The sequence below is a fragment of the Oncorhynchus masou genome, chromosome 16, assembly GCF_036934945.1.
Source record: "Oncorhynchus masou masou isolate Uvic2021 chromosome 16, UVic_Omas_1.1, whole genome shotgun sequence".
In the NCBI taxonomy this organism is placed as follows: domain Eukaryota; kingdom Metazoa; phylum Chordata; class Actinopteri; order Salmoniformes; family Salmonidae; genus Oncorhynchus; species Oncorhynchus masou.
Window position 1 is genome coordinate 27285465 of NC_088227.1, and position 17868 is coordinate 27303332.

At 44.1% G+C, this 17868-nt stretch overlaps 1 protein-coding gene across 3 annotated transcripts in view; it reads right to left on the bottom strand.

Annotated features, from left to right (window-relative positions):
- Positions 1-17868, bottom strand: part of afg1lb (AFG1 like ATPase b) — a 35978-nt gene that overhangs the window by 15975 nt on the left and 2135 nt on the right. For 2 of the 3 annotated variants that reach the window (XM_064991367.1, XM_064991365.1), the window contains exons 3-8: positions 16151-16208; positions 15456-15557; positions 15066-15193; positions 12019-12118; positions 7523-7581; positions 1856-1938 (exon numbers count right to left, since the gene is read on the bottom strand). In XM_064991367.1, coding sequence (XP_064847439.1) covers positions 1856-1938; positions 7523-7581; positions 12019-12118; positions 15066-15193; positions 15456-15557; positions 16151-16208 — 530 coding nt within the window. The remainder of the gene's footprint in view (positions 1-1855; positions 1939-7522; positions 7582-12018; positions 12119-15065; positions 15194-15455; positions 15558-16150; positions 16209-17868) is intronic. The other variant, XM_064991368.1, reaches the window with a different exon arrangement.

A 17868-nucleotide genomic window follows, 5' to 3' on the forward strand; every position in this document is an offset into this window, starting at 1 on the left:
AGGCTTCTACTGTGAAGGGGGAACAAATGATGGCTGGCAGAAGGCCATGAGCTGGTCACACGCGCGGCCGTGACCACCTGCGTTCCATTGCATTTCTAAAGACACAGGAATTGTCCAGTTGGAACAGTATTGAAGATTTTTGTTAAAAACATCCTAAAGATTGATTCTATACATCGTTTGCGACATGTTTCTACGAACTGTAACGGAACTTTTTTACATTTCGTCTGGACCAAGTGCTCACGCCTCATGAATTTGGATTTGTGAACTAAACGCTAAAACAAAAAGGAGGTATGTGGACATAAATTATGGACTTTATCGAACAAAACAAACATTTATTGTGGAACTGGGATTCTGATGAAGATCATCAAAGGTAAGTGAATATTTATAATACTATTTTCGACTTCTGTTGACTCTACAACATGGCGGGTATCTGTATGGCTTGTTTTTGTGTCTGAGCGCTGTACTCAGATTATTGCATGGTGTGCCTTTTCCGTAAAGCTTTTTTTAAATCTGACACAGCGGTTGCATTACGGAGAAGTATATCTATAATTCCATAACACTTGTATCTTTTATCAATGTTTATTGTGAGTATTTCTGTAAATTGATGTGGCTCTCTGCAAAATCACTGTATGTTTTGGAAGCAAAACATTACTGAACATAACACGCCAATGTAAACTGAGATTTTTGGATATAAATATGAACTTTATCGAACAAAACATACATGTATTGTGTAACATTAAGTCCTAGGAGTGTCATCTGATGAAGATCATCAAAGGTTAGTGATTCATTTTATCTCTATTTCTGCTTTTTGTGACTCCTCTCTTTGGCTGGAAAATGGTTGTGTTTTTCTGTGACTAGGTGCTGACCTAACATAATCGCATGGTATGCATTCGTCGTAAAAGCCTTTATGAAATCAGACACTGTGGTGGGATTAACAACAAGTTTATCTTTAAAATGGTGTATAATACTTGTATGTTTGAGGAATTTTAATTATGAGATTTCTGTTGTTTGAATTTGGCGCCCTGCACTTTCACTGGCTGTTGTCATATCGATCCCGTTAACGGGATCTCAGCCGTAAGACGTTTTAAGGACACTGACCTACAGTGACAGTAACGCAAACTGGCAGAACAGTTAGTTTGTGTGTTTTGTTAGGTTCCCACATGAAAATAAATACTATAGTATACTATGGTATAAGTACTACAGTATTCACTGTAGTGTTTTTGCAGACTTCACTGTAGTATTCACTGTAGTGTTTTTGCAGACCAAAGTTAGCAAAAACTGTATTTACTGTAGTATACTGTAGTATTTACAGTCAACTATAGTATAAATACTGTAGTAACAAAAAATGGTAGTATATATACTATAGTAATTACTGTAGTGTTTTTGGAAACTGGTGAATACTGTAGTATTCACTGCAGTGTTTTTGTGGACTGCAGTGTTTTTTGGGATATTACTATAGTATTTACTCAACTGTTTTTGTTTTATTATTTTTGACATAGAAATGGGGGCTTTCTCCTTGAGGAAACCTACTGGTCTTCTGCTCTTTTCTATAACCTTATAGTTGTTATAGTTGCCATCACTGTGTTGTATCTCAGGGATTGTGTAAATTGTGTGTGTGTGTTGTCCTCCATACTGCCCCACACAGAGAGATGGATGTGCAGAGTGGGGGGGGGGGCAAAGACAGACAGAACAAACACAAAGATGGGCTAAACTCAAGAGACTGACTTATTTAGGACTGTGGCTATAAATCCTATTTCACATTGTGAGAGAATACACACATGCATGTATACATGGGTAGACACACGTACAGTACAGGCATTCACGCACGCAGACCCAAACACACACACACACTTACAGGTAGTAGAGTTTCCCTGCTGAAGGCAGGTCCAGTCTTCTGTAGTCAACTCCAGAGTCTATGCCCATGGGCTGGCAGTATTCCTACACGCACACACACACACACACAAAGAAAAACAATGTGCAATGTGGCCAAAACAACCTCAGCACCAAAACCAATGTGGGTTTGTGTGTAAGAGGGTTAAGGTTTGTGTGTAAGAGAGAATTAGAGTGAAAGGTGCATAATAGCATTTCCACAGGAGGGTGACAATGGACACAAGTATAGCATTAAGTGTCCTGTAATATTTTAAGGCTTGACTAACTTCATGTTTTTGTCATGTTTTCATTGTTGTATTTATCTAGCTGATCTGCAGTCCTTTCTTAAGTCAAGTGGAACAGCAAAGTTCAAACTTCTGCTGCAGAGTTCAAACTTTCCCAGTAAGTATAAAACGGCAACGCGATACATGTCAGCGAGCGGGGCACACTATAATCATTATCTCCTCTATTCTCAGAAAAAAAGAAAAGAAGAGTGAAAAAAAAACGTATATCATCAAACGATCGCCGTGCCAGGCGAATCAGTATTCAGTGACAGCTCGGAGCAAATTATGAAATCAGTGAATTTGTGCCACCGGCCTCCTTGAGCAGTGGGATAATTAGCAATCACCACAAAGCAAGGAGACGGAAATACTCCATTCTTCTACCTCCGCTGTCAACTTCTTATCTCTGCGCCCGCTCACACGAATGGGGTTCCCACTCCGAGCCAATTGGTTGAATCAGGCTTAATAACAACCTGACAAACCCTCCATCCCCCACGCACAAAAGGGACATGTCATTTCATCAACCCAGCCGCGACCTCGCTAAGCAGCGCCGCGGCCGACAGGTAAATAGTCCCTCCGCAATAACACCTCGGCGACGCCATCAACCGCCACGTCGCATTACAAAACTAACGCTAATCTTGTCTTCTCCCGTCTTTTTTTCCCCTCTTCGATTTGTCTACCTATAGAAGCCTGATGGGTCACTCACAGCATCTCTTGAAGGAAAATAAGAGAGAGAGAGAAAGAGAGAGATAGCGAGATAGACAGAGACGTGAAGGCAACACAATCAGTGATGATGGCATCATTGGTTATTTCTAATCAGATGAGCAGGAGGCCTTTACATGATTACTATCTTGAGGGGTTTGGAAAGTTCTCACTCTTTCCTCGCAGATTTCACTCACCTATGACTCTACTCTTCTCTCCATCTCGCCACCAGTCAAAGAGCACCCTTGCTTGCTTTATCTTGTTTTCTCACACAGCCATGACAGTCTCTTTAGAAAAAGTCATCCTAAAACATGTAGCTCCAATCATGTCATTGTCCAAGCTGTCCACCACTCTCTCTTTGACAGCCGTTTAGCATAAAAACAGTGGCTCCCCCCTCCCTTTTCTCTGTCCCTCACTCCTCAAAAAGTTGCTTTTGAGTTTTTCAAAGAGCGCGGTGCCATTGAGCGGCAACAAAAGCCAAGGATAGCTGACTACTGCGGCCTGATGAGGTCCACTCCCTCATTACCAACTGCAGAAAACATTTGATGCTTCTTTTTTTTTTGGCCCAAAGAATTGACCAGGCCTCAAAGACCATGGGGTGGGAAGGCTGAAAAAGAGTTGGGGGGAGGGCAGGGAGAGAGTGTGTGTGTGTGTGTGTGTGTGTGTGTGTGTGTGTGTGTGTGTGTGTGTGTGTGTGTGTGTGTGTGGACGGGAGTTGGAGGGGAAAGGTTGTCATCCATTCATCCGTGTGTGTCTTACAGCCTGTGTGAAGGGGGAGAAGAAAGGGGAGGGAGGGATAGAGGGGTTGGGAGAAAGAGAAAGCCTAAAACAGTGCCTTTATGCTGGCCCGTCCTGGACGACTCTTCTGACATCAAAGTGTTTTCACTAACTGGGGAGGGAAGCGGGTGTGTGGTGAATTTATTCACTCCAAGTGACGCTACAGGAGGGACATAACAATGTGACCACCCTAATTACACCTAATGAGCTATTCCCTTAAAGTGTGACTGCCTTGGGTCCTGGATGGTTTGTTCCACGGGGTCGTTCTCACAACCTCCCCTTGCCTCGGCTGCTCCTCTTGAGGAAACATCTTTTGAGCACAGGGCCCGCCTTTAGGTGATCCAGGACCCCACTGAACCCCCCAGCTCCACTCCTCCAGACACACCCACCCCACACCCAGCTGGAGCCTCCACACCGTACCCCCCCCCCCCCCAGCGGCATGGGTAGGAGGGTGTCCCATCTGCACCTGGCCACTAGCGCTCCAAAGAGAAGCAGACAATCACAACAGCACTCCTATAGGAGGGAGGCAGTCAGAGAGCGAGCGAGAGCAGGAGACTGGAATGAAGAAACACAGGGAATGGAAGGAGAGAAATACAAATAAATGTAGGTGCACATGTGAGAAAAAGGAAAAAGAGTTAGGGAGTGAGTGATGGAGAGAGATGTTGATTGTGTAAAACACTAGTCTCTCCTGCTCTCTTTCATGATATAATTGAGACATTATTAGATTAAAGCTCCTGTCAAAGGAGCTCCGACGAGGCCTGTCACACCCACACGCACTCACAGAAAAACTTAGAACAAATATTCTAGGGGCAAGACAGAATGCCAGTCCTGAAAGGAAAAGGCATTAAAAATAAGAACACCATTACATTTCACCGATAGAATGTCCATGGAAGCAACAAATGAAAGGCTATTTATATTCCAATGGAAAATACATGACTTGAACTCTCTGCTGTGAAAAAAGTAAAACCCAAGGCACAGGGAGCATTATTGTTATGTAACTAAATGCCAGGGGGACAACAGCAGCCATCAATTTTCATTTACTGGGAACTCTTCAAACCCCTCTACAACAGACAAAGTCTTTTACTAGAGAGGAACAACCATTTCAGTAAATGTTTTCCTTGCAGCAGAGCAATCTGCACTGGTCGACTTATTCATTAAAAAAAATATTTTCAAAAAAGAAAATGGCTGCCATACAAAGCAATTAGCCACCACAATGGAAAGATAGATGAGGAGAAAAAACAACAATCAAGTTATCATATTTCTCCGGCATCAAAAGAGGGCAGGGAAAAATATTCAGTACACACAGAATCCTGTCCTTGGGCCTGCAGAAAGAGAGAACAGAGGGAGAGAAGAAGGTGAAAGAGGGGTCGAGGGAAAGAGAAGGAAAGACCGAGAAAGAAAGAAGAGTGAAGAAGAGAAAGTTGGAGGAGGGACAGAGAAAGAATGCAGAAAGAAATGCTGAAGAGAATGAAAGGGGGGATAGAGGGAGAGAGGACAGATCGAAGCGAGTGTGATCTCCCTCTCTCGCTTTCATCTCATATGTAACTGCCCCTGTGAGCGCTGGGAGCAGTAGGAGGGGGCTAGGCAGGAGGGTAGCAGAAGACTCGGCAAGGTAGCTAGTGGGGGGCAGAGGCAGCATGGTTTGTGGGGCTTGGCAGGGTGGTTCGAGGGTCCCTGGGGTCTCCTCTAATCAGAAGTCAATAGAGATATAAGACATCCAATCTGGAGAGGAAGGAATTAACCCCAAATACTCCAGCTCAGGTGACAGGGAGGAGAGGTAAGAGGCCATTTTCACACCCTCACTCATTCACTACTCCCCCATCCTCCCAGTTCACACCAGGGCTTCACCCCAAAACACACTGACTCTACATCCAAAGAGTCAGAGGGATGGAATCATTGGTCCCTTCCAGCTTTAATTCTAACTATTAAGGGTCACCCAGTGGGGGGCGAGGAACCACCCCCATCACAACCCCACCACCCATTGCTAACTTGGCAGGACATCCACTGTTGGGAGGGGAGCATCCCCAAACTCTCCACTCCACCCCAAAACCAGATGGCCTCACAAAGGGGAACATGGGAGTCTGAAAGACAGGGGACAGAGAGGAGGCCGAATTGGACCAGGGGCATTCACAGTTCCTTATGAGGCTGGGATTAGGACGAGGGCAAGAGGTGGAGAGGGGAGCGGTTTTTGGGTAGGGTGACTTCAAGACCCTGGTGAAAGACCAAAATGGAGGGGAACACAGTTAAGCTCCAGTGACCCTGAAGCTCTTCATTAAACCCTCCCCCAAACCAAACCTTAATCCCCTGAGAACCTGTGCATTCCACAACCAATGGATAGATTGAAGTTTGGGTGCAAGTGCTTTATGACTTTAAAAGCGCAACTGAAGCCAATAAACAATTTCTCTGATAGAAAAAAACGGCCTGTGGCATCAAAAATAGTCAGAAACATTTATTCTAGTGTCAAAATTGATTACTAAGTGAAAATAGGATAATTTTGGCCAAAGTCAGTCTTGTCCAAAACAGACTTTTGTAAGTGAGTTTGTCATGACTTATTTGATGATTAGGGTTTTGATTTTCCACAAAAGGCTCATTTGCCCACTAACAAGGGATACACAGCTGTGGTGATTGCGCTCTATCCAATTCTACCGCAGAAGACACAGACAGTGAGACAAACCTGCCCAGCACTGTAGCTGATCGGACTATGTTTACATAAGACAACATGTGGCAAAAAAATTATAACTTGAGAAAGACTGCACCAAATACCTTCGCAAAATATAAAATTGAGTGACTAAAACATCAGAATGAATTACAGATTTATTGAGTTCAGATTTATTGAGATACTGACTTTGCTCCTATGGTGTCTCATGGGTGACAAACATTAGTAGCTTCCACATCGAACCACACCCCTAAGACTGAAATCTTGTTTTTCTTAATGAGTAACATGCAGAATCGGTAAGTTAAGTCTCTTTAAAAAAAGGTTAGTGTTTGTGTTAACTACATACACCAGTGGTAAAAGGTATCATCTAGCCAATGAGAAAGGTCCTTCTTGGATTAGCAGACGCTTTCTTTTGGGAAATGCCTGGGATGTATGTTTTGCATGTTCTGGTACGTCTTCTGATGATTACTCAGCAGTACCCCTGTTGTGTGTGTGTGTGTCCGTGTGTGTGTGTGGAAGAACTCTCATTGTGTGCATGTGTGTGTGTGTGTGTGTGTGTGTTAGAGCACCCACGCAACACTCAGTTTCAGAAGAGGGATCCATCTCCAAACGTTTATCTTTACTATTTAGTTGTGAAAAGTGGAAGAATGTTTTCCTCCTCTCCTGCAAAATGCATGTTAAATTATTCTGTAATTATTTATGATCATAGTCAGTATAAACACCTCGTAATCATCTCTGGTGCTGCCAGGATAATGGTTAATGGATAATGGTTCTACCTGCTTATAATAATGCTATTAAATTGCAAAGTAGTCTCAGAGCATTGCTAGTTTCTATCCATGGTGCTACCTCACAGCCCACCCCCTCCTTACCCGCATCCCCCCCTCCCTCGCCCCTTTCTCTCCTCACTTTGAAATGCAAGCAGGCTGGTTCATTCCCTCCGCTCGCTTGTCCATTTCCCATTCACAGAGCGAGCGTTCACTCTCTTTCTATCCCCCTCGCTCTCTGTGTCCGTTTTGAGTCTTTCACCATCTCCAGGTATGATCAAAGTCAGTTTTGTGACATCGTGTGTGACACCGTGCTTCTCAGGTAGAAAACACACACACAAAAACACACAATAGCAAATTGGAAAGAGACCGACACAGTAACAGAGGTGTGCATGTGTGTGTGGTGTCAGGTGGATGAGAGAAATGAATGAATAAATTAAAAAGAGGAGAGAAGAGGGGATGACTGTCTTTACCTTCAACACATTGATGAAAGGCAGGAAGGCGTCTCTCTGAAGTCCATTTTTGTACAGATCTGAAAAGAGAGGGAGGCGCCATGTTAGCGCTGCTGTTTAGCCTCCTAATAATGTAATTCTCCCACCACAGATTGGCACATAAAGTGGCTATTGATGAACTAAAGGATGGGTGGGGAGGCAGCACAAAGGGGATGGGGGCAGAGGGAGAAAAATGGATTTCTCTACCTGCAGCAGCAGCTAGCAGCAGCAACATACAATTCATACATTCCCAAACAATGGTGGTGGGAGAAAGGACTTTCGCTTTTTCAGCTCGGACATTGTCCACAGAGTCCCGTGAATAGACTTTCCAATTAGCTCTACTGGAACAAATTACATCTGAAGTAGCATCCCTGATAGACAGATAACACACACACACACACCCTTAAACTACTTGGAAAGATGGAAATGAGTAGGTGTTGTTGATGTTTGGGTTTAAGTTTACAGGAGTAGCAGCTGACAATTAAGTTAGACCTGTTTAAACGTTGTTAAGGTACACTAAATGACCAAAAGTATGTGGACACCTGCTCATCCACCATCTCACTCTAAAATCATGGGCATTGATATGGAGCTGGTCCCCCTTTGCTGCCATAACAGCCTCCACTCTTCTGGGAAGGCTTTCCACTAGATGTCGGACATTGCTGCAGGGACTTGCTTCCATTCAGCCACAAGAGCATTAGTGAGGTCTGGAACTGATGTTGGGCGGTTAGGCCTGGCTCGCAGTTGGAGTTCCAATTCATCTCAAAGGTGTTCGATGGGGTTGAGGTCAGGGCTCTGTGCAGGCCAGTCAAGTTCTTCCACACCGATCTCAACAAACCATTTTGGTATGGACCTCACTTTGTGCACGGGGGCATCGTCATGCTGAAACAGGAATTGCCTTCCCCAAATTGTTGCCACAAACTTGGAAGCACAGAATTGTCTAGAATGTCATTGTATGCTGTAGCATAAAGATTTCCCTTCACTGGAACAAAGGGGCCTCGCCCGAACCATGAGAAACAGCCCCAGACCATTATTCCTCCTCCACCAAACTTTAAAGTTGGCACTATGCATTCCGTCAGGTAGCGTTCTCCTGGTATCATCCAAATTCAGATTTGTCTGTTGGACTGCCAGATGGTGACATGTGATTCATCACTCCAGAGAACGCGTTTCCACTGCTCCAGAGTCCAATGTGGCCAGCTTTACACTCTCCAGCCGATGCTTGGCATTGCGCATGGTTCTTAGGCTTGTATGCGGCTGCTCGGCCATGGAAACCCATTTCATGAAACTCCCAACGAACAGTTCTTGTGCTGATGTTGCTATCCAGAGGCAGTTTAGAACTTAGTAGTAGTGAGTGTCGATTTTTACGTGCTACAGCACTCGGCAGTCCCGTTCTGTGAGCTTATGTGGCTTACCACTTCACGGCTGAGCCTTTGTTGCTCCTAGACGTTTCCACTTCACAATAACAGCACATACAGTTGACCGGGGCAGCTCTAGCAGGGCAGAAATTTGACAAACTGACTTGCTGGGAAGGTGGCATCCTATGACGGTGCCACGTTGAAAGTAACTGAGCTCTTCAGTAAGGCCATTCTACTGCCAATGTTAGTCTATGTTGATTGCATGGCTGTGTGCTCGATTTTATCCACCTGCCAGCAATGGGTGTGGCTGAAATAGCAGAATCCACTCATTTGTCCACATACTTTTGTATATATAGTGTACCTTCTTAGTGGAGAGAACAACAGTTGGAGCTACAGCACATTTGGAAAGTATTCAGACCCCTTGACTTTTTCAACATTTTGTTACGTTACAGCCTTATTCTAAAATGTATTAAATTGTTGATGTTTTTTTTTACCTCAATCTACACACAATACCCCATAATGACAAAGCAAAAAAATCTAAAACTTTAATATCACATTTACATAAGTATTCGAAACCCTTTACTCAGTACTTTTTTTGAAGCACCTTTGGCAGCGATTACAACCTCAAGACTTCTTGGGTATGACGCTGCCTGCTTGGCATACCCGTATTTGGGGAGTTTTTCACATTCTTCTCTGCAGATCCTTTCAAACTCTGTCAGGTTGGATGGGGAGTGTCGCTGCACAGCTATTTTCAGGTCTCTCCAGAGATGTTTCAGGTATGTGCCTTTCCAAATCATGTCCAATCAAATGAATTTACCACAGTTGGACTCCAATCAAGTTGTAGAAACAGTTCAAGGATGATCAATGGAAACAGGATACACCTGAGCTCAATTGCGAGTCTCATAAAGGGTCTGAATACTTTATTTTTAATAAATTTGCAAAAAAATTCTAAAAACCGGTTTTCAACTTTGTCATTATAAGGGTACTGTGTGTAGATTGATGAGGAATTGTTTTTATATAATCGATTTGAGAATAAGGCTGTAAAGTAACAAAATGTGGAAAGGGGAAGGGGTCTGAATACTTTCTGAATGCTCTGTATACTACGCATAACAATGTGTGTTGTGAGAAGGCTCCTATCAATGTAGTAATGGTTTGAAATAAGCATGTTTACAGCAACTTTAATAGAAAAAGTAAGAAGGAAGCAAATATAACACATTGAAAAAGTCAATTTTTTACTGTGTGTGGAGAAGCCTAATCATACAGCCCACATCCATCCTTTCAGGTTGTGTGTGAGATGCAACATTAGATCTAATTGAAATGTAAGGTGGCCTGACCTACAATGGGCCTGAGAGGCAAGCAGCTAGATACACCACAATCTCTAGTGTGTAAACCTTGAAATTAAGCATTCAGCCTGTCGTCTCTACTAAACATCCATTAACACAAGTCCATCTAAAGGACGACAAGGCGACAACTGCTCTGCTCTAGCTACACAACAACAGACAAAAACAAGCGTGTGCTGGGGAGCGTGACACATCGTCTCTAAGTAAGTTCCCCTTCAATCACATAACCCACTTTGGCTGCTTTTGATAGCCTAGCGCCATCTATATGCCACATATCCCACTTTAGCTGCTTTTGATAGCCTAGCGCCATCTATTCAACACATAACCCACTTTAGCTGCTTTTGATAGCCTAGCTAGCACAATCTCATGTGGAGATCAATAAAGGAGGAATCCTCCTTTACTTTCATGTCAGGCTGTCTCTCAGGGCTTAGTGTTCCATTTGCCTTCTAATTAAAAAACAAACAAGCATCTCCATCAAGTTTGCGTGGTCTGCCGCTTTGTTCTTAATGGCTGGTAAATGTCAGACAAGCTTGTCTTTGTATATGAAAGAGAGAGCGATCTCGGTTGCCATCAACTGGAAACCCATTGAGCGACGAGACATTGATGACGTTAACCCTGAGAAGAGAGCCAACGTCATGTCTTTATCTCTCGCTCTCCTTCCATTCTTACTCCCTCTCTCACTCTCTCTCGCCACCTTGCTCACTTAGCATTAAATGTAACATCCCAGCCTTGACAAAAACGACAGCGGTGGAATCAACAAAGAGAGAAAGAGAGGGAGGGAGGGAGCGAGAGAGAGAGGGAGGGAGGGAGAGAGAGAGGGAGAGAGAGAATGAGAGGGAGAGATTAAAGAGTTTAAATGGCTTGATTCATGGAACGTGTATCAAATAATGTTCTCCTTCTTTCATGATTAAAAATAACGCTTTGAACAGTCTTTGATCCAGACAGGCAACACACACCACTGGACTTCAGGTGATTCAGATAATACAGTGGTATGGAGAAAAAGACAAGGAGGGAGATGTTCAACATCAGTTCAACAAACAGAAAGAAGCCTCGTTCACCCCAGAGCCATATATTTAAATGTATGTCTGCGCTTTTACCCCTCGCTCTTTCCTTCAGCATCATCATCAGGGCTGTGTTCAGTAGGGAGAAATGTTTTGGAACGGTGTGAAACAGGAAGGAACTTTTCCCATAAGAACACAGCATTTAGGGCGGCAAGTAGCCTTGTGGTTAGAGCGTTGGGCCAGTAACCAGAAGGTTGCTGGATCGAATCCTCGAGCTGACGAGGTAAAAATCTGTCGTTCTGTTCCCGCCCTGTTCCCCGGGTGCCAAAGACGTGGATGTCAATTAAGGCAGCGGAAGACATATTCAGTTGGACAACTGACTAGGTATCCCCCTTTCCCATTTGTTTTTGCCCAAATTGTGAGTATAATTGAAAAACAATGGAGTGAGCTATATGGAAGAGAAAGGTGAGCTTGACACGATGTGAAATGAACAGGTTGGACTGGATGTGAATTGGAGAGGTACTGTAGAGTTAAAGAAGCATGTTCAACAGCACAATAGGGAGAAAGGAGAGAGCTGCATTGTTATACAAGCTGACAATGGTGTAGGACTGTGACTGTGCGTTTGTGCTACAAAATCTGATAACAGTGCAACGATACCACAGTTATGCATGAATGACGCATGAGTCGTGTGAATCATACGAGTCGTGTGAATCAGAAAGGTATCCGAACTGTAGTATCTCTCCTTAAGAGACTCAGTACAGAGAGCGAATATACTTTGACCTCACCGTCAGGGGGCCTGTTGGAGGTGGCCACCACCACGACCCCGGTCCTGAACAACGTCTGAAACAGCTGTTTCAGAATCATCGCATCAGCGATGTCAGTCACCTGGAGGGAGGGGGGCGAGAAAGAGAGAGAGAAAATTTAAAGGCAGCCAGACTACAATGTGCCTCCTCTTGTGGCAGACAAGCATATGGTTGTGAGTGCATATATGTCAACACATGGGAGCTGAGAATGACCACGCAATCTCCTGAGCTGATTAAAGTCATTTAGGTGTACGTCATTTCTATTCTTTCACCCTGGTCATGGTCACACCCGCCATCCCATTGCAAATGGTCACGAAGCAGCTTTCTGTCATGGACAAGTAGCCAAGCCAACGCGGCGAGGCTGAGCTAATCAACTAAACAGACAAAGCGAGAGAAAGAAAAGAATAACAAAAAAATGAAAGCAATATGAATTCAAACAGGGGCCACAATGGCAAACAAAGCGACTCCCAGATGGCCGCACAAAAGGTGTGAAGTGTGTGTGATTGTGTGTGCGTGTGAGATGGAGGACATTTTGTGAAGAGGGCCCTGGCGGCGTTACTGTCCCTGAGCTGCTGCTGGCCTCTACAATCATTATCCATTAGCACTATGGAACCGCTGGCTTTTCCACCAACAGACAACTACACGGCACTATGTTGAATCAATCCACACATGTGAAGTAGACATTGGCAAACATAATGAGCAACTGATTGACTGACCATCTTGCCAAATAATAAAACTGTACTATACTTCTGTCCACCGCCCCCAATATCACTAATCTATCTCCTTGGTCAAATCCACTCTAATGTATTTCATTAGGAATCAATTCCTATTTCATTAGGAATCAATCATGTAGGGTTGTCCAACTTGTAGATAAGAGGAACAGTGTTCCTGTCATCTAATGGTCCCTCCTCCTCCTTAACGTCCCTCTCTTTTTCTTGCCTTAGAGACACTTATGACTGCCATCCCCACAGCATATGCTGCCTTTCTTAGCCTGGAGTGTCTTCTACTTTCACATGCTAACCCCTATGACCTCTGCCAATACTACATTAGCATCGGAGCTAAAGCCTTGATTTTGCAACAAGGCAGCAAGAGGCACTCTCCTTCAGCAAATTAAGGTGTGTGTGTGTGTGTGTCACATCCACATAAAGCCAAGCCAAGGTGCCTGGGCCCTATATACTCACTGAATAGGCCCCATTTCCTCCAGCCGTTATTTTTCATTTTAATTTCAAAAGAATCATTTAATTATGACCTTTATCCAACCCATATTTGTTTATTCATGGGCCCTAAACACACCACACACTCCAAGGGCCGATATTGATTGCTGAATACGAAGAGAGGGGGGAGAGATAGATACGAAAGGTTTCCCAGAGAAGGGGGGCTAATATACTGCACTTGTGTAACACAAAAACAACGGTGCGACCGCTGCCACCCCCACTGTCGATATTCAAATGAGCATCCAATTACTCTAGCGGGGAGTCAGTTTACCGCGGCGTCGCACTTGGGTGCCAAATTAGGCCTCTTTTGATCTTACACCCCTTTACGTACACAACAACACAACCTGAGTAATTTCACAGATAGGCCCCACTGACTGGGGTTCTGAGACAATGAAAGCCTGAAGCGCTTTCTTCCCACTCTGTCTCTGTCCTCAGTCTCTCTTCCTCAGTCTCTCCATCCCTCTCTCCGTCTCAGGCGTCCTTCTCAATGCCCAGTATTCATTAGAGAGACTTGGAGGGGGACAAGGGGGGGGGGGGGGCTACAAATTACTGATAATGGCACAGTGCTAATGAAGAGAAAGGAGAAATGTCATTAGCATTTAAGAGGATAAGATCCATCTGACCCGCTGCCGCCGCCAGTCGCTTTCCAGCGCCACTCACTTAAGGAAGCAGGCGAGTGCGACTGATACCCACATAGCCTAATTTGCATGGCTGAGTGGAGGAGGATGCTGATTGGTATGGACCCTCAACTCCCCCCACCCCCCCACACACACTCTGTTCCCCACTCCTTCCTTCCCTCCCTCCCCTTCGTCCTCTTGTTTATGCATCATATACAACACACGTGTGTTGTCCATATTCGCCGGTAGCAACAGTCGAGAAGCAAAGAAAGCAAAGCAGCAAGGCAACCATAAACAAAACAAATCAATGAGGATGCGAGAGGAGAGTGTGCAGCAGTTTAAAATGTGAAAATAGAGAATGAAAGGAGATGCTCTTGTTCCACACCGATGCACCCTGGGAGTGATTAGAGAGAGAGAGAGAGAGAGAGAGAGAGAGACATTGCCTTGGGTGATCTTTGACCCCCCCATAAGCATGAATGATAATATCCATGCGTCTTATTGTTGCTCACTGAGAAGCAAGGCTATATGCCTCTTAATGCAGATATCAACGAGCCAGCATGACAAAACAGCTAAAAAGCAGAGTACTGGTCTTATTTGTCCCAGTGGATACATCACTACTGTTAGGATTGTCGGAAAGGCAACAGTTATTTTAAATGCTGCTGGACTGCTTATAAGAGGTACCTATGATCCAGAGCAAATGTGTGGGGATGCAGCTTCCTTCATTTAAAACATATGTTTCAGTGCCTCTTGTAGGGTTTCAGAGTGCTGCTACACTCACACCAACCACTAGGTGGCTTCAGCCCTGTTTAAGTGAGTGTGAGGAGACTTAGCACCTTGCCCTCAGATGGATCTAAGCAAGAGTAGGACATGGGGAAATACTTTAGTCATTAGCCTGCCTATGGTCTAGCCTACTGTTCATCAGTATAAATGAGATGTTCATGTTTTGAAGGATCTGCTAATTCTGTCCATGTCATCATCCCCATTAGCTGGCACATAAAACTCCACTGACTAAATCAGCGTTCTGTCTTATTAGTTTGTGCAGTCGAGAGTTAATGGGAATTACAGTGCTTGTTGTTTTGTGCCTTTTGTTATGCTGTTTTTTAACTATAGTTTGTTCTGTGTTCAAAAACACCTGCTTGAGTCACCTCATGTCCTCCTTGTTCCACACACACACACACGCATGCACACACACACTCACCTGAAACTCGTCAAAACACAAGACACAGGTTTCATTGCTGATCTCCATGGCAACCGGCAAGATGGGGTCATAGGTGAACATTTTCCCCAGCCTCCGTTGAGGAGTGCTTTGTTTCCTCCGGTGGATCCCTTAAACAAGGTTACACAATCGTCAGACACAAACATCTTAAAGCACACCTGCATCTGAAATTCAACCCCCCTAACAATGCATAGTAGTAGTAACAGCAGTAATTTCACTTATCTGCATAATGGTACACAATTATGGCACCAGGATCAACAGAGAGTGAGGTAAATATACGATACAGAATGTATGGAGGTGTCGGACTTGCTCAAAGTCAAGCAAACAAACCTCTGACAGCTGTATATTAAGAGACATACTAGGAGTACTAACTTTTGTGGATGTCCAACATGAAGCTGTTAAAATGGACCCTTTTCTTACGTCCGTTATCCACATGAGTGTAAAACATATCCATAAGCATGGTCTTCCCTGTGCCTGGAGTTTCCCCCCAAAAAGACAGACAAGAACGAAACATATATTCATCATAAAATATAGTTAACAATATCCCCCCAGAAAAGCATGAAACATGACAATACCATGCCTATTCAGTAGTAACAGGGGGGTAAGCCACAAACTGAATCTAAGTGTTAGAACTATCATATGTGTTATAACCTATAGATAATGTTTTAACTGGCAGATAATGCATTATATTTAGCCGATAATGGGTTATACTTTGTAGATAATGTTTTAACTAGCAGATTATGTGTTATAACTTGTGGGTAATGTGTTGAAAGTGAGCGCCACCCGGTATGAGGTGGACCTATAGAGTTGCTTGTAAAAGGTGGATGGAACAACTGCCCCCGGTTAGAGGGAGACAGCTTAGTAGGAGACAGGTTTATTGCCAGCTGCAACACACACTAGCATTACAGGAGAAAAGCAGTGATTGTGATAAATGTGATAGAAGTGTGAAGATGCATGGTATTTTAGGAAGTGACACACACTAAAGGAGTCGAGAGGTGGTAGTCCTTGGATGGAGAAGTCCAGAGGTGAAAGATAATGTGTTACAACCTGCAGATAATGTGTCTTACCAACATCACCATGGATATAGAACCCTCTGGGTGGTGGTGGGGGAAGCAGGCGCTCCTCCTGTGGATTAAACATAAACAGAAATAAACAGTCATGACTGTCACCAAAATGTAAAATGTAACAATGCTTGTTTTTCACAACATCTTTCACAGATGCTTGTCGTCATTGACAATAAGCATGTCAATCCAGCTATTATGAGAATTGGAATGTGAAGGATCATATTGAGAAAGGGGATCACTGAGTAGCTAGCTATATTAATGAATTATCATAGACTATTCATTTCCATATCATTGTTTAAATCCCGAATTACAGTCAGGGCATCAAGCCTTGGAGTACTACAGTATGAGTCCAGTTCTCTAGACAACTAGCCTACTGCAGTGGAGCAAGACAAAGGACATCTAATCAACAAGACAGGGTTCCCACGAAGAAAGCATAATCAGCAGAACAATGGGGGGGGGGATAGGGAGGACTGTAGAGGTTCATCCGAGGTCTAGTGCAGTGTTTCCCAACTCCAGTCCTTCAGTACCCCAAACAGTACCCATTTTTGTTGTAGTTCCGTACAAGCACACCTGATTCAACTTGTCAACTAATCAACAGGCCCTCAATTGAATCAGGGGAGTTTGTTCAGGGCTAAAACAAAAATATGTTATGTTGGGAGGACTGGAGATAGGAAACACTGGTCTAGTGGACGTCTACAAACCCACCGGGTTGGACTGGCTGATTGAGATACTGTGTTGAAGTGGTGTGGTGGTGGCAGTGTTAAGTCATTCCTGAATTGTCCTGATTTTATCCTACAATCACATAATCATAGGCCCACTGTTTGCAACTTCTTGACCAGGTTGTTGTGGAAAAAGATAAGTTGTTGTCCTCCGTAAACTACCTCACAGATAATGTTTTTTTGGAGCGGATTTAATTTAGCCTACAATTCAGCAGCAACATTAGTCAGTGTCCACTGCCCTTCATGAAGCACCAGACTCTCATATCTCACGACAATGGCTGATTCATTGGCGGAAAAAAAAACATTCCTCCCCTTCTTCCCACCCTCCCGTCTCCCTGTCCTGTCTTCTCCGCCTCTCTCCTTCCCTGTCCTGTCCTCCACTGAGGTGAAATGCTGGAAGACAGTGTGTGACTTCTCACTGACTTTCCAAGCTGCTCCCTGGAAACGCGGGCAGTAATTGTCGGTGGTGGCTGGCAGCCATGTTTTAATGTTACGGCAGAGTGGAGAAGGACAAGGAATGCCTCTCCTCAGTCAGTCGGCCCTCCACACAGCTCAGTCGCCAATTTTCACTCTCACGCTCATCCTGCACCGGCTCTCGAGTGTAGAATAGCTCACGGGCAAAAGGTTCACGTGTCAACAGGTTAGTGTCAGAGGTTGAGATCTTTGTTATGGACCCCATTTTTATATCCTGTAACCATAACAATCAGTCCACCTCTAAGAAAGGTGAAATGTCAATGAGGACTGTTATTATGGTTGGGTATCTTAACAACTGGTCAAACTGACCAAGGCCTACTAGTCAGGATGACCAATCTGACTTGAATTGGGGTGGATCCTTCATAAACACTGTACCATTGTAAGCCACTACAAAAACATGCCACATTGGGTCAATACTAAGTCAAGTGTAGTCTGCTCATAGTCAGTCAGAGTACAATGGTGAATGAATGCCAACAGAGAGAGCAGACAGCAGCAACATGACCTGATTCAAAACAGTGTAATTGCATA